Source organism: Mus caroli, unplaced genomic scaffold, assembly GCF_978045245.1.
Source record: "Mus caroli unplaced genomic scaffold, Mus_caroli_1 scaffold_11, whole genome shotgun sequence".
In the NCBI taxonomy this organism is placed as follows: Eukaryota; Metazoa; Chordata; class Mammalia; order Rodentia; family Muridae; genus Mus; species Mus caroli.
The window spans coordinates 11,456,233-11,480,952 of NW_028227266.1; the positions used below are offsets into that span (position 1 = coordinate 11,456,233).

The window sequence follows — 24,720 nt, forward strand, 5'->3', positions numbered from 1 at the left end:
ACCGCTGAGGAGCTGGTGAGGGTTTGACTATTGAATGTGTTATAGAAGCTGCTGGGTTTTCTGGTCTCCTTTCTGTAGGAGAAGAGATCAACTTTGGGATGCTCATCACAAAACCTGCTTCAGAAGGAACAACGCTTAGAGTAGAAGACCTCGTAAAGCAGTATTTCCAAACAGCAGAGAAGGTAACTCTTGAGAGCTCACTGTCGTGGGCTCACTGGAGGGAGGAGACACCAGGACCAGCGCAACTCTTCTTATAAAGGAAAAGGTTTAACTGGGGCTGGCTTACCGTTTCAGAGGTTTAGTCCATTATCACCATGGTAGAATGCAGGCAGACTTGGTGCTAGAGGAACTAAGAACTCTTGGTCTACAGGCAGCAGAAGGGGGCTGTCTTTCACAGTGGATGGGGCTTGAACATCGGAAACCTCAAAGCCCACCCCACAGTAACGCCCTTCCTCCAATAGTGCCACTCCCTGTGGTTCAAGCATTCACACACAGGAGTCTGTGGGGTCCTTCCCTAGCCATCAACAACACTCATGGTTTCTTAAGAATGGGTGGCACAGCTGTGACGAAAGGATGGACCATCTAGAGACTGCCATATCCGGGGATCCATCCCATAATCAGCTTCCAAACGCTAACACCATTGCATACACTAGCAAGATTTTGCTGAAAGGACCCAGATAGAGCTGTCTCTTGTGAGACAATGCCAGGGCCTAGCAAACACAGAAGTTGATGCTCACAGTCAGCTATTGGATGGATCACAGGGCCCCCAATGGAGGAGCTAGAGAAAGTACCCAAGGAGCTAAAGGGGTCTGCAACCCTATAGGTAGAACAACATTATGAACTAACCAGTACCCCGGAGCTCTTGACTCTAGCTGCATATGAATCAGAAAATGGCCTAGTCGGCCATCAGTGGAAAGGAGAGGCCCGTTAGTCGTGCAAACTTTATATGCCTCAGTACAGGGGAACGACAGGGCCAAGAAGTGGGAGTGGGTGGGTGGGGGAGCGTGTGGGGGACTTTTGGGATAGCATTGGAAATGTAAATGAAATAAATACCCAATTAAAAAAAAAAAAGAATGGGTGGCACAACAGATTTTAGTGTGGACTGTGTATAATTCACAAGTAAATGACTCTTTGGTGCATCTGTGATGTAACCAGTGTGAGGTAGTTTGTATCCAAGTATTCGGTGAACATTGTTAATATAATATAATATAATATAATATAATATATTGTTAATAAAATATAACAGAAGTCATTGTTCCTCTTCTATTGCTGCTGTAAAAGCCTTGATCTTATGTTTGAATGTAGCTTTTTTTTTTTAATTTAGTTACTTTAATGATACAGTCATATGATACTGAAGCTACTTGGACTTCTCTAGTTGTATTATGTATTTTTTCTTTTAAAGATTTATTTATTATATGTAAGTACACTGTAGCTGTCTTCAGACACTCCAGAAGAGGGCATCAGATTTCGTTATGGATGGTTGTGAGCCACCATGTGGTTGCTGGGATTTGAACTCAGGACCTTCAGAAGAGCAGTCGGCGCTCTTAACAACTGAGCCATCTCGCCAGCTCCATTATGTATTTTTAAAAGCACAAATTTGTTACCTGGCAGTTGTATAGGTCAGAGATAGCACTGGTCTTTCTGGGCTGAAATCAAGGTATCAGCAGGTCCATATTCCTTTCTGGAAATTGTAAGGGAGTGTGTAATTCTTAACCTTCCCCAGCTACTAGCGCTCCTTATGTACCTTAACTTAGTCTCCGTGTGCATAGCCAGCAGTATTGAATCCCTGATTGTTTTCTAAGTTGTCTTCCCCTGCCTCTCACTCGTTCTTTCTGGAACCCTGTGATTCTATGGGGCTGCCTGGACAGCCCTTGACAACCTGCGTAGTTTATAGCTGGATGATGAACAGCCTTAATATCATCTGTGGCCTTGAACTCCTTCACCATATAACATACTCAGAGCTTCCAGAGTGAGCTGGGGACATCTTTACAGCCATCATCTTGCCTAACCCAATGGTTTATCCTCATCTCTAGTAATCATTGGTGGCCTCTCTGGTATTGGCAGCCATTCAGGTCTCTACAGCTAGCTGTACCTGTCTTCCTCTCCCCTCCCTTTTCTTCTGTCCCCTTTAATATTAACATGCTGTCTGCTGATCCCACACCCGGCAGCTTATCCTTTCCCATAGCAGATTGTGGCTTCATTCTTAGGTAGTCACTGGATGAGGAACAGATAGTACTTGTGCATCAAACACCTTGTGTTGTTTTTCACAGAATGTTCAGCTCTCGCTGCTGACAGAAAGAGGGATGGGCGAAGCAGTTCAAGAGTTTGTGGACAAGGAAGAGAAAGATGCCATCGAGGAATTAGTGAAGTACCAGCTGGAGAAAACACAGCGGTTTCTTAAGGAGCGCCATATTGATGCTCTGGAAGACAAGATTGATGAGGAGGTGAGCTGCTGTCTGGCAGCATTTAAGAGTTATGCAGAGGTTTGGTTTGGTTTTGGGTCTACGACTGTTTAAGTATATAATTTGTTTGGTTTCCTCATCTATAAAGTTAAAGGGATAAAATGACGAATAAATAAGGCAGTGTCTAGGCAGAAGCCAGTAGAGTTTGACATGTGACTGGTGCTCAGTTGATCCTGTCCTCGAGAGAGCATCTTTCAGAGCTTCCAGGAAGGCTTCAGAATGAAGCTTGTAGCATAGAATTGCTTCTTTCACTTTTTTCATTAGTTTTGACTGAGCTTTTGATCTCACCTAAAGCATGCCTTCCCTTTGCATACCAAGGAGAGACGAGAAAAACTTCCATTGGAGTACATTGCCATGTCAACAAGAAAAAGGGTTTAACTGTGGAGAAAGTGTGCGTAAGTGTACAGAAGAAAAGGCTAACATTTTCAGTGTAGTATTCAAAGGCTCATGGAAAACTTTAGAAAATATTAAACATTTCAGTAGAGCCATAAACAAAAGACATGAAAAAGGAGTTCACAAGAATGTATACATGGCTAATAAGCTCGAGAAGGTGGTATTTAACCACAGTCAACCAAGGGCATTGATTTTAAATGGATTTTGTTTGTCAAATTTATGCAAGAAAACTGGCAGTCAGTGCACTGTTGGAGGTGTACTGAAGCAGCTTCCTAACAGCAGTAAGGCTTGGTCCTGCTGGTGTCCTGCCGAGGAAATAGTAAGTAAAGCAGACATTCATACACAGCATAACAGCTGCCAGTGCTGTGCTCAGGGGGGGACACTAGGAAACTTTTGTTTCTTTGAACACTGTCCCCTAATCTAGAAGTCTAAGGACTTCTCTTAAGGGTTATGTGTTAATAAGCTGTTAGGTATTGTGATTTTGGCCAGGTGCAATGGCATGTCCATAACTGCAGAGCTGAGAAGGTAGATGGAGGAGGACTGGGAGTCAAGGTCATCCTCACTACATAATGAGTTTCAGGCCAGCCTGGGCTACAGAAGACCCTGTCTTAAATAAACAAAAAGTATGTGTTTGACAGCCATGGAAAAGTATTTCAGTATAATGTTACACGCAAACAGGACTGTAAGGATGCAGAGATGCACACACTGACTATTCAATTTCATAACATGAATGAGTGTGAATAGATACTTTGAGGTTCCAAACACACTGGCAAGTATCTTGGTTACAGATCTGTATTCTATGAGGTTACCTTCTCCATAGAACAAAACACTATTTCATAAATGCAGTCCCTTACCACTCATCTTAGTGTGTTTAGCATGGCCCTCCTAAAGCCTGCTATGTTGCGTGTAAATAGTATCATTCATTGCCCAGTGCTATTCAGGTCAGAGCAGCTCCATGGACTCAGTGCCACTCACTCTGTGACTCTAGATGTGTTGAGGCAGTTTACACAGTGTGTGTTTCTGTCTTTGTGTCTCTGTATCATGGTAGCCAAGAGCATGGCCTCTAGACTATAGAGGCCATGTGCTCAAAATCAGAAGCCTTATCTGTGTGTTGATTCTTGAATTCTCTAAGCTCTCAGTACCTTATCTGTAAAGTGGAGTGAGTAATACTCCTCCACGGTTGTAAGGATTAAAACAGTGTCTTCCAGTTTGCCTCCTACTGGATGTAATGTTCTTGCTCCACGTGCTGTTCTGTGTGAACAGCAGCATTTTTGGTACCCAAAGCACCATGCCTTATTCCGTCAAACTTTTTTTTTTTTTTTCTGAGACAGGATCTCTCTCTGTAACCTTGGCTACTCACTACTTGCTATGTAGACCAGGTTGGCCTAGTACTCAACGGGATCCAGCTGCTTCTGCCTCCTGAGTGCTGGGATTAAAGATGTGTACCACTGTGCCTGCCTCTCATACTGGCTTTTGATCCACAGTTCCACTGCTCTTGTCAAGGTTTCCTTTTGCCAGCACTCCTGTCAGGGACCTGCTTTGACTGCTGCCAAACTTCTCGAGACACTTTTATTTTACAGGTCTTAAAGGACTCCCACACATTGGGCATGCTTTCTTCCCTCCTTGATGGAGTATTCCCTTTCCTGGTAACTTTCATCTCTCCACCCTCTCAAGCTGGACTTCCCAGAGTTTAGTCCTTGGACCCATCTCTCTGCATCCCCACTTTGTAGCTTCACCCAGCTTTATGGCTTTGGTGGTACCCTCCCTCACGAGTTCCTCCTAAGCCTTTCGTTCTCAGCTGCAGACTTGCACAGTGTATGGCCTGTTCTTGTGTATGAAGCACAGATCTCCCAAGCAAAGTGCCCATTTTCTGCCCTGCTCTTTAGGAGAATTCTGTGGGCACTTTACGCTTTGATTTGCATGGACTGAAAACCATCAAGTTGCCCATGACTCTGTCACCTGATTTCTGGTGGTGCTCTGCTGTTAGAATATATAGTGTCTAACTTTCTTTGTTGTGGTCTAGGTCCGACGTTTCAGAGAAAGCAGACAGAGAAATACTAACGAAGAAGATGATGAAGTTCGAGAGGTAATTTACAGCTGCAGCATCCTGTGTTTGTAGGTTGGTGTGTGAACCAGAAGTGCCAGTGGTACAGTTAGACAGATTGCCCAAGGGTATGTTGTGTCTAGATGGGAACACTGGCTAACATTGGCTGATTGGAGCGCAGGTCACATCCGGGGACAAGTGTGTGATTGTCATTGCTTTTCTCCCGTCTGCTCTTGTTAAAATGTATTTGTACATGTGATGAGCACAGATTCCTCATTATTGAAAATAGCGTGGTATTTCTGAGTTAAAATGTCGGAATCCTCTTAAGTCTCTTCAAGTGCCAAGAGAGGTCGATTTGAAGCTGCTTACTGAAGTTCCGCACTTCTGACTGTTACGGTCGCCTCAAGATTGAAATGTGCACGCTTGTTTTCTGCTTGTGTGTTCTGTGTTTTGATCATCGTCACTGCTTTGTGGTTATTTCACACATCACTGACTCCCAAGGCTTTGTCTGAATGGTTTTCATGGTTGTTATGAGTATCCTTCTAGGAGTACAAGTGTAGAAGAGTATGGACAGGTATGGTCTTTGACCACAGGAGTCTCCTCATTAAGCTCATTAGTCTTTTTAAAAGGATAAGAGCTGGGCTGAGGGCATAGCTCAGTGGTCAGGTGCCTTCTCAGCATCCTTATCACCACCAAAACAGCAAAAAAGGAATTGTGCATATTTTATATGGAAGTGGAACGTTTTGAGTTCAAACTTCAAAGCTTAAAACTTAGCTATATTTTTAAAACATTTGCAGGTAACAGGATTTCCTGGGCTTTTTAGTCGATTTTCTGTTGCTGTATCAAAGTGCCTGAGACCATGTAATTCATAAAGGATAGAAAAATGTTTGAGCTCATAGTACTAGAAGCTGGGAAGGCCAGAGAGCATGGTGCCAGCATCTAGTTAGAGTCTTCCTGGAGGGCTCTGACTTGTCAAATCGCATGGCTTGGTGGGGAGTGAGCAACCTAGCTTTCTTTCAGAACAGAGCCATTGCCTGCCTGCATAACTCGTGAGTCCATTGATCTCGTGAATAGATTAATCCACTCATGAGGCCTTTCCTCATGCAGTGACCACTCCATACTGTTGATAGGTGTGGCTTTCTGCATAAAGTTTACAGCATGTGGAGTCTGGAAAATATATTAAATCATAGCAATAAACAGTTCCAGAATGCTGTGGGTGCTGACAGGGTTTTCAGCGTCAGAGTCCTACTCAACTCGAGTAATAGAGTTGACATTTCTCAAGATGTAATGCACAGCTTTGTCAGAATTTCTGAGCCTTGAATATGAATCCTATTACTATGCATTAGTTATTTTAACAGACAAATTTAAAAATGCATACCATAGAGCTACTTGTTCACAGGGGGAAAACTCAGAATTGTTTTAGGCACAAGTTGACTTGGAAACCTAGGACCAAGGCCAGCCAGTAAAGATTGGGTTTGCCGGCTGCCATGACCCCCAGCCCGCGCACTGCTGTCTCTTACGGTCCTATAAACACTTAGCACTGTCTTAGTCTGACACACTCCTTTTTTTCCTGGCTTACAAATTCTTAGGTCCTTTCTGAATTTAGACGGGGTTGGTACACCCTTTCAAAATGTGAAGCCACTCCTAACCCAGAGTGAAGGGATTCACAGGATGGAACGAAGGGCTTACAAATCATACATACAAGGAATTGGTGTCCACACGGCATTAAAAAAGGCTTCTTAAATTCAACAAAACAGCAACTTGAAAATGGACAAAAGCCTTGGCTTGTCATCTTTTCAAAGGTTTTCAAGTGCTCTGTCAGCACTTATGGATTCTTATGCACTTGTGAATACTTTTCACAATGCAGAGACTTGACACCACCCACATTAGAGAAGCAACTGTGAGACCCAGGGAGAGAATGAGAATGTGAACAGAACAGATCGAGGATCAGGATTGGCACCTATTGTGCAGCCTGGAGCTCCATACTTCCTGGTCCAAGGAGGACCTGATGCCCTGGGGTACAAAGCAACATGGCCACTCCTAGAAAGATAAAGCACAGGCTTAAGTAAACAGCAAAGGGATTGGAGCTGGAGCCTCAAGTGAATACTCAGCTACCGGTGCTCCTAGAGTAAGACTGACAGTAGCCAAGTCAGACACAGCAGGTCACTGGATGAGCAAAATGTGGTATCTTCCTGCAAGGAAATGTTACCACATCATTACAGTCAAACACATGCTCCAGTGTTCATGGAATCTGAACACACACTGAGTAGGAGAGAGCCAGATTCCAGTGGACTAAGGTAATATTTCATCTGTATGTGGTACTGTGTTATTCTGTCACAGGGATGGAGAAGAACTGGGGTTCCCAGGGACTTGGGAGTAGAGAATGGGTAGAGTTTCAGTTTAAGATGGAGAGTAAGTCCTATAGTCAGTAACTTAAAGCTGTTGTGCAGAAATAGTAAATTAGAACATTGTTTGACTATAATATTTGAGAAAATGAAAATAAAGATGGTATTTAGACAAACAAAAATAGATCATTTGGAAATGGTGGTTTATCACTTACAAATAAGCATCACAATGGGACAGGGCTTAAGTGCTGTTACCCATGGCTGCCGCTATAGAGGTGCTGTGCTAGCTTGCCTTCTCATCCGTGGGGTCTGAGTTTCCATCATCCCGCAGCTTCTTCCGATACTAGAGGTTTGATCTTTATGAATCTCAAGGGACGCTGTGTTTGATATATGCTTCTCTTTTTGAACAGTGAATGAACATTCCCCACACCCTGCTCCTAGAACTGAGGACTGAACCCAGGTCCTTTCACTTGCTAGGCAAGTGTTATACCCTTGAGCTAAATTCCCCATCTCTATGAACAGTTTTTTAATGTATATAAAGCATTCATGTGAAGTACCGACTTATAGTGGGGTAGAGGGTAACTCCTACTTCTCTGTGTGCTCTCTTCCTTCCCTCCACCTCCTCTTCCTCCTCCTCTTTCTCTTTCCATCCACCTTCAAATTTAGTCATGTAAAGTCAGGCGGTGGTGGCGCACGCCTTTAATCCCAGCACTCGGGAGGCAGAGGCAGGCGGATTTCTGAGTTCAAGGCCAGCCTGGTCTACAGAGTGAGTTCCAGGACAGCCGGGGCTATACAGAGAAACTCTGTCTTGAAAAATCAAAAAAAAAAAAAAAAAAAAAAGTAGTCATGTAGAAGTATCCACCTACTCCTGAAGCTTGTTGCTTAAATAAGGGGTGGTGGGGAGTTAAGGCTTTTGGCTTCTAGAGAGGGGAAATGTGGGGCCTCCTCCTTGTGCTCTGTTGATGTGAGGTATATTAGTGTGTATGGGTCCCTGACCTGCTATCACTCTGCAGGTGCTGTTACCTGCATGCCAGCCTCTGCTATATTCATGAATACTGGATGGTTGTCTTCTCTGTATATGTTCAGTGCTGTCTCTGCCTTAGGCTGGCTTTGGGTGCTTGTTCTGGCTACAGCAGTACTGCAATAGCAGTGAGCTCTGTTCTTTGGAAATTTGGCTCAGCTCAACTGTAAAGCTTTCTTGGTATCTGGATGATGTTTGGGGATTTTTACCTGTTTCTTATGTTGTTTTGTTTTTAACTTTGTGTGTATGGGTATTTTGCCTGCATGTATGTCTGTGCCACATGCTTGCCTAGTATCCAAACAGACCAGAAGAGGGAGTTGAACTTCCTGAAAGTGGAGATGGTTGTGAGCTGCCTGTGGGTGTTAGGAATCTAACCAAAATCCTCTGCACCGACAGCTGGTGCTCTTAACCTTGAGCCATCGTTCCAGCTCCAGAGTAGTATTTTTAAGCAATTTTCACAAAATAGACTGTTGATGGCATCTGTTTTTTTTTTTTTTCCCCTTGGGGCTCTAGGTTGTTTTCAGGACCTGCATTACAACTCATTTATTTTCTACTTACGTGCATATGTGTGTGTGTGTTTGTGTGTGGACATGTGTGCAGAGGACAGTCTTGAATGTTTTTCCTAGTTGCTGCTACTTTGCATGTGTTTATTTGTGCACGTGGGGCCAGAGATCGATGTGGGGTGTCTTCCTCTATGGCTTTCTACCTTATTTTTTGAGACAGGGTCTCTTACTGAACCTGGAGCTTACTGGTTAGACTAAGCTGGCAGGCTCCCATGCTGCAGAGATTGTCTGCCTCTTCCCAGCGCTGTGATAGTAGACACATGCAGTGGCACCCAGACGTTTAGTGTGGGTTCAGGTCCTCATGCTTGTACGGCAAGCGCTTTACCCATCAAACCGCCTCCCTAGCCACTCCTGCCCACCCCGAGACAGCACCTCTTGCTGGCCATGAGCCTAGTGATCCTGCCTTTTTGGGCTCCCTAGTGTTGGAATTATAAGTTGGGATCACTGTACGAGCCTTTCACATGGGTGCTGGGCTTGAACTCACATCCTTATGCTTCCAAAGCAAGCACTCTGTCTACTGAGCTATCTCCTCAACTTTTCCCTAGCTCTTTGGAAACTGAATTAACCTACCTCCTTCGTACCTCATATCCACAGCTTCAGTCCTCACCCACTCCTAGCTTGCCTACTTGCTACCCATCTCGTTTAGTGCTCCCCGCCCCCATCTCTTGATGCCAGTGGTCCTGTTAGAACTTGAGGAGTCCTTGGTCTCCTGCTATCAGGCCGCTTTATAACTTGCCTTATGTCGGCTGTGGGGCTGTGCCTCAGCATTGTGACTCCCCATTGTTCAGTTTTCCCCAGATGCCTGTATTTACTCTTCAGAAGCGGGGGGTGGGGGGGTGGGGGTTCTAGTTTTATTAAAACCTGTTTGAGGTTTCTTCTCTCTTTTATGTTTTGACAGATCTCAGTGAAGAGGTCAGGCACATTTGCTTTCATTGTATTTTTAATTTTTTAAAAAAAATCTGTTTAGAGTTACAGTGTTTGGCTAAATCTCAAATTTGTCTTTTGTAAATGATTTCTTACAAAATAAAGAAAGTGGATATGCTTGGTTCTAAAATTCTTTCTCAATCTTTTTTTCTTTTTCTTTTTCTTTTCTTTTCTTTTTTTTTTTTTATGTGAGTACACCGTAGACACACTAGAAGAGGACATTAGATCTTTCTGAATATAAAATTTATTTTAGAGGAAATTGCTATATTCAAAAATCAGAAAGAAAATAAATGCACCCTAAAATTTCATGGTTTTTTTCTTTCTCTTTTTAATTAAGAGCTCATTCTAAAAAAGAAGCTCATGACTGTCTTTTACAAACATTGTGTGGGATGCTGAGTGATCTTCAGCCTCTTCTTTGGTTCTAGAAGTGCTGAGTACAAAACTGAGTTTCTTGGAGACCCTCGTAAGAGGTCTCCTGCAGGTGGCAGCACAGGTAAGGTAAGGTATGAGATACTCCTTCCACATCTGTATAGCACACTGAGTTAGTTAGTGGGCTGATATGACTGAATGAGAGGTGGGTATGATGCTGTTTCTCCTGATGTGCCGTCTCTGCTGCACAGGCCATGAGCAGAGCCCGGGCCCTCAGATCACAGTCAGAGAACTCCACCTCAGCCTTTAGTGCTGAGGACCTGAGTTTTGATACAACGGAGCAGACAGCAAATGACTCTGATGACAGCCTGTCAGCAGTGCCTAGCAGAGGCCGAGGCCGAGGCCGAGGGCGAAGAGGAGCAAGAGGGCAGAGCTCGGCACCCAGAGGAGGCTCTCAGAGAGGCCGAGGTCAGCACCCATCTTTGTCTTTCAACACTGCAAACTTGCAAGCTACAAGAGAAGGGCCAAGTTGTGTCCTTTGGTCAGAATTGAATTGGGAGGTTTTGTTTCTAAAACAGTTGTTATTTTTGTGATGTGTAGCAGCTACCTGTAGTAGAACTTGGATAGATTGTAACTGGCTGTGTGCAGCCATAGGGTCTTAGTTGTTTTTAAGTTATAATTAAGAGCCTCACTGTATACTTCTCCTGTATATATTCTCTCATGTATGGAGGAGTAATGATTGACAAATGTGAATGAAGGAAATGGCTAGCAAATCACAATTCCAGATCAGAGAAATATTGCTACTATCAGGAGATAAAGTACTTACATGTTATAGTCTCTCTGAGCTTGTTTAAGAGTGAAAAGGACACTAGACAGCTTACCTTCTAAAGGCCGTCACAGCACTGCTGTCTTCACTGGTACTAGTCCTGGCATGGTCCAGATGACAGAGCATTGCCATCCAGTGATTTCCTAGTGTAGTCCATAAGTCTTTCACTAGGAATTGTTCTTCAGTGAGTATTTGTCCATGGCAGGGCTGGCACGTGGCTCTGGGGTTAAAGCACTGGCTGTTCTTCTAGAGGACCTGGGTTCAATTCCCAGCACCTACATGGCAGCTCACAACTGTCTGTAACTCCAGTTCCACGGGATCCTATGCTCGTTTCTGCTCTACAGGATCCTGCATACATGTGAGGCCATAAACTTGCATAATCACACATACACATAAAAATTTTAAAAATGTAAAAAGAATATTTTATCCTAGGGAACCTGGCTGGTAACATAAAGAATGACTTAATATAAGAGCTTTGAAGAGCCAGGCATGGTAGTGCACACTCAGATTTCTGTGAGCTTGGTCTACATAGTAAGTTCCCATGCATCTAGAGCTACATGGTGAGACCTGTCTCAGAAAAACAAACAAATCAAAAACGAGCTCTGAAGAATCAGTCTGTGGTTGTTTTATCATCTTTACATTTACAGCTTGTGTCCTAAAGCTGTAACGAGGACCAGGGTGACTAAGGACAGTCTGAAATCTGACCCTCAGACTCTGTTTTGTCTGTGCTGCTGGCTTTCTGTGCACAGTTTGTTAATGAGCTCTCCCTTCTGCGTTGTGCAGAGGGAGGTTCCTGACCACTGTGATTCCTCTTGCAGACACTGGGCTGGAGGTCACTACTCGAGGCAGGAGCTCAAAGGCCACCTCATCAACATCTAGAAACATGTCCATTCTAGACGGTGAGTACAGAGCTGTAGCTTATATCTTCCATCCCAGGAAGGCTGAAGCTGCCTCCCTAGTAACTGCACTCACTGTAGTAGCAGCCATCGAGATGACAGGCTAAAACAGAAATAGTTCTTAGGGCTGGAGAGGCAGCTTTGCAGTGTGCATGGGGGACTGACCTGAGCTGAGTAATTCCATGGATAAAACAAGTAGATCCCAATGCCTGGTGCATCAGGAGGCACCTTCAAGAGCTTATTATTATAAAAAATAGGAAATGGTGAACTACAAAAATAGAGTGCTGGGCCAGGCATGGTGGCGCACGCCTTTAATCCCAGCACTCGGGAGGCAGAGGCAGGCGGATTTCTGAGTTCGAGGCCAGCCTGGTCTACAAAGTGAGTGCCAAGACAGCCAGGGCTACACAGAGAAACCCTGTCTCAAAAAACCAAAAAAAAAAAAAAAAAAAAACCAGAGTGCTGAAGTGTGTATGCTTCCCTGCCAAAGCCCCAGTGAGCTCAGCACAATACTAGGCTCAGTGGCTAAACCAGTGCCTCAGCCCAGCCTGCCCTTTCTCATTCAGGGTTAATGGTTTTGTGTGAAACATTCCTTGATACCAGTGTGTATACTCACCTTAATTAAAGGAACTCTTCCTGTTTCCAGTGTTGGAAAGGTATCAGCTGTTACCTTTCCTTAAAGTAAAACCTCTTCTTCCCTCAGCTTACTCTCTGTGGTCTTGCACCTGTGGTGGTGGTGGTGGTGGTGGTGGTGGTGGTGGTGGTGGTGGTGGTGGTGGGTTATCCTGTTTAGGACTCATTGGGCTGTGTAGAGGTATGTACACTGGTGTTTCATGACACTCCACTGTGCTCTTGAACTTCTGTCTAGGTTGACATGTCCCCACCCATCCTTTTTTTGTTTTGTTTTGTTTGTTTGTTTGTTTTTCGAGACAGGGTTTCTCTGTGTAGCCCTGGCTGTCCTGGAACTCACTCTGTAGACCAGGCTGGCCTCAAACTCAGAAATCCGTCTGCCTCTGCCTCTCAAGGGCTGGGATTAAAGGTTTGTGCCACCACTTCCCGGTTTCCCCACCCATCCTCTTATCACCTCCTCATTCCCATTAGTTTCCTTTGTTCCCAAAACGTGGACTGAGTTTTTTTTAGCGTGAATATACAAACGATTTTATTATAGTACGGTTCAAGAGATTTTCTTTTTTCTGTTTTTATCTTTTCATGGTTTTTTTCAATTATTTCTTTTATTTTTTTGAGTTACAACAATTGCACCATTATTGTCACTTGCGTAGCCAACAGCTGCTGAAATGAGGAGTTGACAGCTAGAGTTTTTCCACTGAAGTTATTCAGCAGAGGATGGTGACTGAGCAGAGAAAAGACACCTTGTGGCCACTGCCTTCCCATGTGCCGTACTCCCCTGAGTCACTGCATTCATTTTCATGCTGATTCTGTGGGTGAGAGTGCCTGCTGCCTGCCAGGCACTTGCCAGAGCAATTTGCATTAAGCACCTCTTTACCCTTTCAACAGTTTTCTGTGTGAGATATTGGCACCGCTTTACAGGTGTGGAAAGTGAGACTTGGATAAGCCAAGCAACTTGGCAGTGACTGCTAGCTAAAAAGTCAGAGTGGGTCCAGTTCTAGAAGCAGAACTGACCTACGCAGGCACGGGGCCTTCCTGACCAAACAGTGTCTTCTGATGAAAGTTGCCTTCTTTCATAAGCTTCCTTCATTGCTGGCTGTCCACTAGGAGCAAAGAACGTTTCCTTCATTTCCAGTACCTCAGCATTTAGGAATCATTAGTAAGTGCCGACAGCATTCTCTGAAAGCACGGTGCTCTCTGGCTTTCTTTTCTTTTCTTTTTTTTTTTTTTTTTTTAATTTTTATTTATTTATTATATGTAAGTACACTGTAGCTGTCTTCAGACACACCGGAAGAGGGCGCCAGATCTCATTACGGATGGTTGTGAGCCACCATGTGGTTGCTGGGATTTGAACTCTGGACCTTCGGAAGAGCAGTCGGGTGCTCTTACCCACTGAGCCATGTCACCAGCCCTCTCTCTGGCTTTCTGTTCATGTGACCTGCTTCTTCTCCATTGTAGAAAGTAGGGTGAGGCCTGTGAGTGAGAGGGCAGATGAGATCTGGGCTTCTGCATTTCATCTTCCTCTCAGACATCACCAGATCCGACACAGAAACCTGAGGCGGGAAATGGGAGCCGTGATAGAGCTGGGCTGTGTAGAAAGATTGCTGAAGTCTCCGGACTAGGGATGTTAGGAGTCTGGCTATTTAACTGTCTCCCTTTGCCCAGTTTAGAGTGGAGGTTGTCTTGGAGAAGCTACATCTGATGCTAGCAATTGCTCATACGTAGGAGAAAGCAAACACTGACGAGGTGTTTGGATCTATTGCACAGTTTGATATCAAATGACAGAGAAGAGGCAAGGTTAGCAAAAACTGAGGAGTCAAGGATATATGGTTTGCAGAATTCCCCTCTGGTGTGTTCTCATGTGCCCAGTGTGGCTACAGAGACAATGGTGATGGCTGCAGAAGCCCCAGGATGTCTGGTCATCTGGGAAGGCGAGGAGGGCTACTGTAGTTCACTTGGCTGAGTGACAGGACTTCATCTTTCAGGCCTGTCTTATAAATATTTTAATGTGAGTGTATGTATGAGTTCTGCATGTTACTATATTTGAACAAGCTGGGAAACCATGAGAGTGCTAGCCAGACTGTGGGCTTCAACTGTATATAGTCTTACATCCTTCCAGACTCCAAGAGTATATAAATGGTTTTCCAATTGATCATTCCAGGATTTTGCAGGTAGGATTTTAAAATCCTTGAGCTTAGGAAGTGAATACATTTTTTTTAAGTTACTTTAAGAACTATGTAACAGGCATTTCATCTTTTTCATACTAGCTTTCAGATCTACCCGACAACAGCCTTCTAGAAACGTAGCCACTAAGAATTACTCAGAGGTAAGTACAGTGATTTGATTTGATTTGATTTGAATAATGTGCTTTCTGTGTTAGGACTTCCTACTAGGGATGTGTTGTGAACATCAGCACTGGGGAGAACTTGATGGTTATTCAGACTCTTGAAGCCAACAACAAAGCTCCCTGGTTCACTCTTCAAGTGCACTAGTTTCATGTATCTGGTAGCATTTTAAAAGACAGCAGTACTGACCTAGAGCCCTGACTTCTAAACCCCAACTCAGAAAGTATATTCCTCGTGTGGTGGGAGGCATGTTCCTCACGTGGAGGTGTTCCTTCATACTTCTGTGAACTAAAGACTGAGAAGACCAGAGGCTCGGGATCCTTGTGTCCTGTTAAAGATTTGCCGGGCAGTGGTGGCACACACCTTTAATCCCAGCCCTTGGGAGGCAGAGGCAGGCGGATTTCTGAGTTCGAGGCCAGCCTGGTCTACAAAGTGAGTTCCAGGACAGCCAGGGCTATACAGAGAAACCATGTCTCGAAAAACCAAAAAAAAAAAAAAAAAAAAAAAGAAGATTTAACATGGGCCTTTCTGCCACTTGGGATTCTACAAGCAAATTCAGGATAGTTCTGACTTACTGTCTCACTGTTATAATCCATGAATCTTAAGCCCCAGGTCAGGACTCTTCCTGTGCTGGGCAATCCTGCTTGGTAAAGGTATATCCTGTGCACTGCAGGATGTGTAGCAGAGCCTGTGACCTCGAATGATGCTCTTTTGGAATTTTGTCCTTGGCTTCTTCCTCATTAACAGTTTAGTAGGTGAAAACATAGCACATACCCATCAAGGGTCAAGATAATACAAGACACAGAGCATGGTGGAATTGTATATATATCTCTGTCGGCTCTTAACACCAAATATCTACCTATCTGCTGCTTCCCATGTAATCCAATACCTTTTAAATAAGTTAAAATTGGAGCTGATTTTTTTCTTTTAAAAATGGAACTAATAGGTGATTTTGGTAGTACAGATCAACAATTTTCACACTCAGTGGGCAGAAACCTGAAGATTACAAGTTTGAAAGTAGCCCGTGTTACTCAAGAAAAGAAAACTTGAAGTTAAAGCACTGACAGTTTGTCGCCCTGTCAGAACCTGGGAAGAAAGCCTCAGGGCAGGGCTGCACTGCACTTGGACAAGTCACTCAGCCTCCTGTGTATTTTAGAGGTTACAGCTTGGGAACTGCCAGAAAAGACAGGCCATGGATAAGAGTAACATTTGTAAAGGAGAGGGACCTTGGTTTTTTTGGGGGGAGGAGGGGGGGTTGTCAGTCTGCCTTTACCTTCTTCCCTGAGATCTGAAGATCAAACCCAGGGCCTCACTGCTAGGCAGGTCCTCTACCACTGAGCCACATGCACTTCTAGATTTGTGTTAATCATAAGTGTTTATGTGATTTGCTGGACACATATGTGCATGTGTCTTGAGATTCTGTTATTTAATTTGTCTGTCAAGATGAACCTGTTGCTTTGTTTCTTCCCTTCTGTAGACCATTGAGGTGGATGACTCTGATGAAGATGACATTTTTCCTACCAATTCCAGGGCTGATCAAAGGTAGGCTAGGGGCACCCTTTGAAAACAAAAATATAATTATGCGGAATTCTATGGCAATACATTGTTCTATGCTAGAGAGGATAAATAGATTTCTTTTCATCTAGCAATTATGTAGAGAAATGAAAAACAGGTATGATTCAGCATTGCTGTACGTATTTCCTCTGAAAAACAGTCTGTGATTCATGTCCTCTTGTCTTTATTACCCAGTTCCCTTCAAGATGGAAAATGTTTTTCTTTTCTTTTTGGTTTTTCAAGACAGGGTTTCTCTGTGTAGCTGTGGCTGTCCTGGAACTCACTCTGTAGACCAGACTGGCCTTGAACTCAGAAATCCGTCTGCCTCTGCCTCCCAAGTGCTGGGATTAAAGGCGTGCGCCACCACTGCCTGGCTGAAAATGCTTTTCTTAATTCTGGATTTCAGATTTATTTTTCACTACATTATTCTCTGCCGTATATACACAGTGCTTTACTAAACAGGAGAAGTGGCTGATACGAACTTTGGAGTACATATGTGGCTGTCTGGACTTCCTCTGTTCCTTGTGTAAACTTACTCTGGATTACTTACTTATATGGCAAGCTGGACCTATTCTGGAGTAATGATTGACTTACTTTGGTGTATTTACTAAATTTATTTAAAATCACTGTTTTCTTTTATGTATTAACATTTTGGGCAAATACTGTTTACTTTAGACTTAATGAAAATTTCTACTTAAGAACATAATTGAGGGGCCTGGGAAGATGGCACAGTAGTGGAGTGTACTTGCTGTTCCTGTGGATAAACTAGGATTTGGTTCCGAGTACCTCACAGCCATTTGTAACTTCAGGTCCAAAGGGATCTGTCTGGCCTCTGGGCATTGTATATACCTTGTCACATACATACTTGTAGACAAAACACTCATATATATATAAAATAAAAATCGTTTTAAAAAGAAAATAATCTATAGCCCCCTTTTGTTTTTTAACATTTTGTTTTGACATTCTCCTAGGTCTGGTGATATATAACAGATTTGATAAGGCTGCAAACTTAGGTGACTTAATTATCCTATAAGGGGTTGACCACATACAACTAACTACATTAAGGATGAGTAACGTAGCTCATAACTGTGTGTAAAAGAGCAAGTAGGATATGGCAGGAGAAACTCTGGAGAGTGCTGAGCTTGCCCCCCTCCTGAGCGGCTGCAGGTTGAAGGGAAAGCACTGCAGCATTGTAGCTGTGGCGGGGAGCTGGTCCTACAGTAGGGGCACGAGTCAGCACTTGGGTGGTGCTCTCACACCATGGCCTAGTGCTCAACCAGATTCCACATAGCTCTTTAAAAAACAAACATTTCCCCATTTGACAGATGAGGAAATTTAGGTGCATAGGGGGTAGCATAGATAGGAAATGGTTTTGGCTTTTTTTCTATTAGAAAATATTTACTATAAAAACATTCAATAACTGAGAAACAGACAGTGCTGTTCTTAGGGTTCCTCAGAGAAACGGAGCCCATAGGATGCACACATATAGCATGTATGTAATATATTATCTCTGAGTACACATAGATACACGAAATTATATACTAAAGGGAGCTATGTATTGTTTGTACTCAGTGGTTATTATGGAATTGAATGCTTGTGTGGTGTTCTCGTTCATTGTCTTTGGTTTTTCTTTCTTCCTCAGGTGGTCGGGCACAACATCTAGCAAACGGATGTCCCAGAGCCAGACAGCCAAAGGGGTAGACTTTGAATCAGATGAGGTGATTGTCATGTCACAGGCTTTTTCTTACCTAACTGTCTATGAGATATAAATGGAGACCACTGGCTAGGCTCTGCAAGTTATATTTTTAGGCTCCCTGGTAGCCTTGCTGTGACCTGTAAGTGAGTGACCTCAGTGTAATTGCCTATAAAGGCCTTTCAAAGCACACTGTTCACTCAACTCTCACTTGTCCCATTAATGGGATCAAAGCTGGGGCTTTTAATCTTTTTTTAATTTAGCTTCTGTCGTTCATATTTGGAGAGTTGGGTGATGCTGCTGTAGAAGCATTTAAGGTTGACTTGGTGAAATGTTCCCTGCACACTGTGCCTTTCCTGTCTGTTGGCTGAATTTCCAAGAGGGTGGATAGAGTGATAAGTCTAAGTGAAGCCATTGGGACACACTCAGTGGGTGAAGTGGCTGCTGCACAAGCCTGGTGGCCCAAGTGGGAGTCCTGAGGCCCCCAAAGGTGGCATGGAGGAATGGACTCCATGAAGTTGTCCCAACAGAGCACACACTGCATGTAAGGGCACACATGTACACAGTAGTGTTATTAATCATAATAATAATGTCAATGAGGAAACTTAACGAATAGAATAGAAATGACTTGGATATTTTCTGTCCTTGCTTTCCTACACCTCATTTGCTTTGATTAATGTTTGTGACTGGGAAAATGTATGCATTGTGTGTTATAGATATGTACAGTCACTGACAAGGCCTGCCTGGCAGGTTTTTACTCGAGTGCACAGAGAACTGACTTGGCCTTTATATTTCACAGTTAAAGGGATAGATGTGATAAACATGACTTCCTGATACCATTTTACTTGTAAGAGTTTCTTTCTTGGCTCAGAGACGATGAGTGGTCACTGACATAGCATAACGTTTGTGTCATTTCAGGACGATGACGATGACCCGTTCATGAGCGGTAGTTGCCCAGGAAGAAACCGAAGATAATGTTTTTAATGGAACTTAGAAATTGCACGATGCAGGAAGAAGTCAAAGCACCACACACTGACTTCACAGCTGAAGAAGTTTAAGTCTGGGCTTATGTTTTATCGTTTTCTGAACGGTGACTCCCTTAAGCCATTTCCTAGCCCAATGATAAGGAGATTGCAGCTCTTCTTAGCCTTTAACCTGGTTGTTATCATTGTCTGGGGCTGCGCTGCCATATTGGGAACATTAACTTCCTGACAGAACTGTGTTTTCTGCTTGTAAGCACTTGGCTAAAATCCCATTCTTAAATGATGATTAGAGAAAACCCCTCCGTTGTTCATTTCTGCTTCATGATCAGAGACCGTCAGCCTCTGTGCCACAGCTATCAGTTGATGGGAAAGCTTACAGACTTGAGTGGTATGTGCTGGAATCTGTATCTCTAGAGAGCAAGGCCCTCCTGTGTGTGGAGCAACCTGAGCACCCTGCTTGTTATCAAGTGTGTGCATTTCAGAGCTTGCTAGAGGACCATCTACTAGGACCAGAAGGGCCTTATATTTAATTAGTAGAAGGTTTTTGTTAAGAACATTTTGGCTGTTTTGGTTTTGATTTTTATTCATGTTATAGCAGAGATTCAGATCCTGTTCCCATTGGGCAGTACTCATTTTCTTGATGGCTCTGTCAGTAATGACAAGCTCTTTTTCTTTCTCGTATACTTGTCAGGAAGAAAAGGCTAATAGAATATTTCTGTTTTCTTAAAAATACCGGAAAGCTTTTTTAGGCAAAGCAGCCAGCTGACCTTGTGGTTAGTTCAGGCTGCCATACTGCAGCAGGACAGCTTCTGCCAGTGTTGGTGTGGGACCTCCTCGACCAGCAGCACCCTGGCTTCAGTTGCTGTAAACATCTCTGAATCGATGATCCCAGAACTGACCGAAACAGCACACTTATATTTTCTTACTTGTTTTAGGAAGGAAATAAAAATGGTATCCCTTCAGAGTTGAGTTAAATAATTTCATTCCCTCTCCCACACTCTAAAAACTTCTGCTGGTCTTAATTTTATAAGGCAAGTGTGTTCAGACACTCTTTGATAAAATCTGAACCCTCTAGCATGACAACATGATGTTCTTCATAGTTGTAGACACCAGTGCTTGGGCTAAACAGTGCCTGTCTGGAACTTGCCAAGTTTTTGAAGCCCAGCACCTGACGGTACCACCAAGTCTTGAAAGTGGTTTGAGTTAGAATTATAACTCAGTGCTAATGAGCTGCTTAGAACAAGCTTTGTAACTGATGTGAGCACAGGGTTGTCAGCAGGGAACATTGACAGCACAAGGCCTGGTCCTGTGAGATCCCTTCAGGTAGTTCTTCCCACCCTCCATATTAATCACATTAAACTTGAAGTGTTCCCAGGGATTGAATGGAGATGAAGTGAGAGGTGGTACTCCCTGACCCACTGAGTTATAGCCAGAATTAGGTGGTGCCTTGTCTTGTGTGCCAGTGAGATGATCCTAGGTGAGTGACAGTGAGATTGGCCACTAAAGTCCCTGACAGGCTCCTGAAAAGGTTAGTGAGGCTTTTCCTCCATTAAAAAAATCTCAGCTAGCTGGGCATGGTGGCGCACGCCTTTAATCCAGCACTTGGGAGGCAGAGACAGGCGGATTTCTGAGTTCGAGGCCAGCCTGGTCTACAGAGTGAGTTCCAGGACAGCCAGGCCTATACAGAGAAACCCTATCTCGAAAAATAAACAAAACAAAACAAAACAAAAAATCTCAGCTAGAGTATAAAATGATGCTGCTAGCTGCTAGGGGAAGTGAGTTCCTGGCAGTGTGGAAATCTACCATGTGAACAGCATGCAGTATATCCTGGCAGTATGGGAAGTACAAAGGGGAAATAGTGTTGATTGAAGGTCATTGTGTAATCAGTGTACCACAAAGTTCTCTGGGGTTTGTTTAGATCTGGCATTGGTTCTTTGGTGACAGTTTTCAGGCCTGTGGGTGTCAGCTGGATGAAGTCTTGGGACCTGGAACAAGTTGTTCTTCAGTGACAGGTTTCTGACTTTATGCCGGGCAGGTTTCTGTAGAAGTACATCTTACATAGTGTGTTGTGGGGAAATGGGCACAGGCAGAAAGTTACCATACAACGGGATGAAGGCCCGGGAAGCTAATCAAGCCGTGTTGCACAAGGGTACCATGGGATAGCTCAAGGGCATCATAGACTGAGCACATAGTGGCCTTGGAACTGATGAATTCAGTCTCTTCAGCGGGAAAAGGTAAGTTCTCAGGAACCAAAATCTTAACTCCATCAAGGCCCCAGCCCCAGCCCAGAGCTTGCCAAGTGTGCGTTGCGTGAGGACACAGGACTGAGCTCTCTTGTCCTCTCATGGGCCATCTCGAGAAGGCCGGGAATCGGCCTGACTCCCAACAGCCTTCCAGATGATTTTTGAGCGCCCCATTTGCTCTTAAGGATGTGATAGCTCCACCATGAATGGAGACCTTTGTCCTTTAGCTTACCAAAGAGTCCATCTCTTGCTGGCACTGCATCCCGTGAGTGCGCGTGGAAAGTGAGTGCACTGTACCTCCAGCTGCTTGCCTGGCAAGCCTCTGAACAGCAAGCAGAGTTTAATTTAGGAGCACGTGAATCTTATCTTTATAAACCTTCAAAGTTGCTGGTGACAGTAACTATAGAAAAGCCATACCTTAACCTGTGCAAGGAGTCCCTTTGGGCAGGAGCCAGTGGCACGAGCTCGCCATGCCTGAGGAGCATGCATGGCTGCAGTTCAGAGCTCGCACTCTGGTTCTGCTGCTGTATGCACTTAGACTGTTGCAGCAGGTAATCTCCGCACTTAGTCTTGTGCAGTAACTGAGAATCTAGTCAGCAAAGCTGTAACTATCCTCGATCATATGCGCAGGCTGCGTATTTTACCTGTCCCTACCCATTACATAGAATGGCTCATGTGATACGTTTTACATGTAAAGATTCAAGAAGAATCAACAGTTCAATGTCTTCGTAAAGGGAAAAAAAAAACCTTTTGCTAGAAAAATGAAGTAAAAATGATTTTCTGGTTGGCCGGGCGTGGTGGCGTACGCCTTTAATCCCAGCACTTGGGAGGCAGAGGCAGGCGGATTTCTGAGTTCAAGGCCAGCCTGGTGTACAGAGTGAGTTCCAGGACAGCCAGAGCTACACAGACAAACCGTGTCTTGGAAAAAAACAACCAAAAATAAAATAATAATAGTCATCTCCTGGCATTAAGTGATATTTCCCCAAACTGAACGGGTGCCTTTTTTTTGTCTTTGTCAGACATTTAATTCCAACTAGTAGTTTGAGTATTTTAAGAGCTGACATTAAAATATTACAAAAGAATTATCTAATAAAGATTTGTTTTTGTTGAATTTTGAACGTAGTTTCTTGGTTTGAACAGCTTGCTTGGACCTGATCACACCACACTTCATTTGTTGTTTGTAAAATTGGGCACATGATTGGCTGTGGCCATTAGAGTGTCCTTCGCTAGATCTCATTAAGTTCTCCAAAGTCCAGAAATTGAAATCAGACCCAAGTGTATGTGTTTGGTTGTGCCCTCTCTTCAGCTACAAGCTGTCAGCAGTGAGGTACTTGGTTCTCTGATCCTTTTCACATGACAGCTAATACACTATGCTGGGTTAGAACCCACCCCTCCAGCCAAGTGTTCTAGAGCCTTCCTGCCCAACTACATGCCCCCCACCACCACCCTCTTTCTTCCACATCTGCCTCGTTACCCTGTATATTGAACTACCATTGCCTATTTTAAAGACTAGCTACACTGTTTCCCAGTTGCTTTGTCACAAGGCCTGCTTAGTTTGAAGATTGTTACAGGCTATTTAAAAAGACGTATTTCCGCCGGGCGTGGTGGCGCACGCCTTTAATCCCAGCACTTGGGAGGCAGAGGCAGGCGGATTTCTGAGTTCGTGGCCAGCCTGGTCTACAAAGTGGGTTCCAGGACAGCCAGGGCTACACAGAGAAACCCTGTCTCAGAAAAAAAAAAAAAAAAAAAAGAAGCCGGGCGTGGTAGCGCACGCCTTTAATCCCAGCATTGGGGAGGCAGAGGCAGGCGGATTTCTGAGTTCGAGGCCAGCCTGGTCTACAAAGTGAGTGCCAGGACAGCCAGGGCTACACAGAGAAACCCTGTCTCGAAAAACCAAAAAAAAAAAAAAAAAGACGTATTTCCTACATCACAGTCTTATGCCGTCTGCTAATGTAATGAAAGTGGTGTGTCAGATATCTGACTGAGCATATTTTCTAGAGCTAGGAAATTATAAACAAATAAGAACATAGCTAATAGGGTCAGACTCAGCTGTGTTTCTTTTGGAGATAACCTAGGAAGTGAAGTATATGTTACATTAAGAGCTTATCTGAAATTAATAAAATTAGTCTGTCTCTCACCTGAAAACTCCAGTGGCTTCTTGGTTGATCCCTGAGGTTTTTATTGGCGTTTTGATTCCAGATGATATTTAAATAGCTGTGTGTGTGTGTGTATTTTATTTCTATTCTATGTGAATTGGTGTTCTGCCTGCCTGCATGTATGTCCATGTGAATATGTCAGATCCTCTGGAACTGGAATTGTAAGACAGTTGTGAGCTACCTTGTGGATGCAGGGAATTGAACTCAGTTCTTTGGAAGGCTAGCCAGCATTCTTAACTGCTGAGACATCTCTCCAGGCACCCAGATGATAGTTTCAAAACATCATTTTTACTTTGGTTTTGTTGGGGTTGGAGCTCAGGGACCCCCACATGTTAAACACAGACTCTACCACTGAGTGATAATTCAGCCCCTAAAAATTTTGAAATGCTTACTTTACAGAAAGTTGGTAAGAATAATGGGTTTAATCCCTCATTTAAATGTAAGGTAAACAGGCGGTTGTCATGCATGCCTTTAATCCCAGCACTTGGGAGGCAGAGGCAGGCGGATTTCTGAGTTCGAGGCCAGCCTGGTCTACAGAGTGAGTTCCAGTACAGCCAGGGCTACACAGAGAAACCCTGCCTCGGAAAGAAAACAAAAAATAAAAAAAAAGAGAAGGTAAAGAATTTTCCCATTTTGATATATGTATATATTTACATAATACTTATTACCCATAATTATATATGCATGTATCTATATGTATGTGTATATATTACAGATTTAACCATACATAGGCTCATGTATGACTTGTGATCTTTACAGAGTAGACTGCAGCCCTGTACTTCCTTCCCTTTATATGGATTGTCTCAGGACTTGTCTCCTTGCGGCCTTGGCACAGTGGGTCTTCAGTGTACAGACTGCTCAAAAGCAGGTGTTTCTAATAATTTCCTCAGCATATTTTTCCTTCTAGGGTTTACTTTTATTTTTGTATATGTAAAACATTAACATAATTCTTAAATTCTGCAGATTGAGTACAGTATGTACTCAAATCTTCCAAATCTTCCTGCCCACCTACTGCCATTTAATAGCTCCACTATAATTTGCCTTTTCAATATTCTTTTTGCCAAAATAATTAGAATTATTTTATCATTTGCCCTTTTGTATACAAGAGATTTTGCTATAACTGAGCCTGTTTTGTCTGAGTACTATGCCCTGGAAATTTCTTCATATTTTATACAATCTCCCTCACTCTTGTAGCTTTCAATATACATTTGAATTTAAATGCCAGTAATTTACTTTATTATCCTGGCTTTGTGCATTTTGATAGTTGTGATTCTTAAAA

The 24,720-nt window shown here is 43.5% G+C and overlaps 1 protein-coding gene across 6 annotated transcripts in view; it reads left to right on the plus strand.

Annotated features, from left to right (window-relative positions):
- The window catches only part of Mre11 (MRE11 double strand break repair nuclease), a 52,385-nt gene extending 29,989 nt beyond the window's left edge, over window positions 1-22,396 (plus strand). For all 6 annotated transcript variants that reach the window (XM_021171752.3, XM_021171751.3, XM_021171753.3 and 3 more), the window contains 9 exons: window positions 79-182; window positions 2,271-2,444; window positions 4,879-4,941; window positions 10,373-10,589; window positions 11,766-11,846; window positions 14,735-14,793; window positions 16,290-16,354; window positions 18,009-18,084; window positions 18,978-22,396. In XM_021171752.3, the coding sequence (XP_021027411.1) occupies window positions 79-182; window positions 2,271-2,444; window positions 4,879-4,941; window positions 10,373-10,589; window positions 11,766-11,846; window positions 14,735-14,793; window positions 16,290-16,354; window positions 18,009-18,084; window positions 18,978-19,034 (896 nt within the window). In that variant the 3' untranslated portion in view covers window positions 19,035-22,396. The remainder of the gene's footprint in view (window positions 1-78; window positions 183-2,270; window positions 2,445-4,878; window positions 4,942-10,372; window positions 10,590-11,765; window positions 11,847-14,734; window positions 14,794-16,289; window positions 16,355-18,008; window positions 18,085-18,977) is intronic.
- The last annotated feature ends 2,324 nt before the right edge of the window (window positions 22,397-24,720 follow it).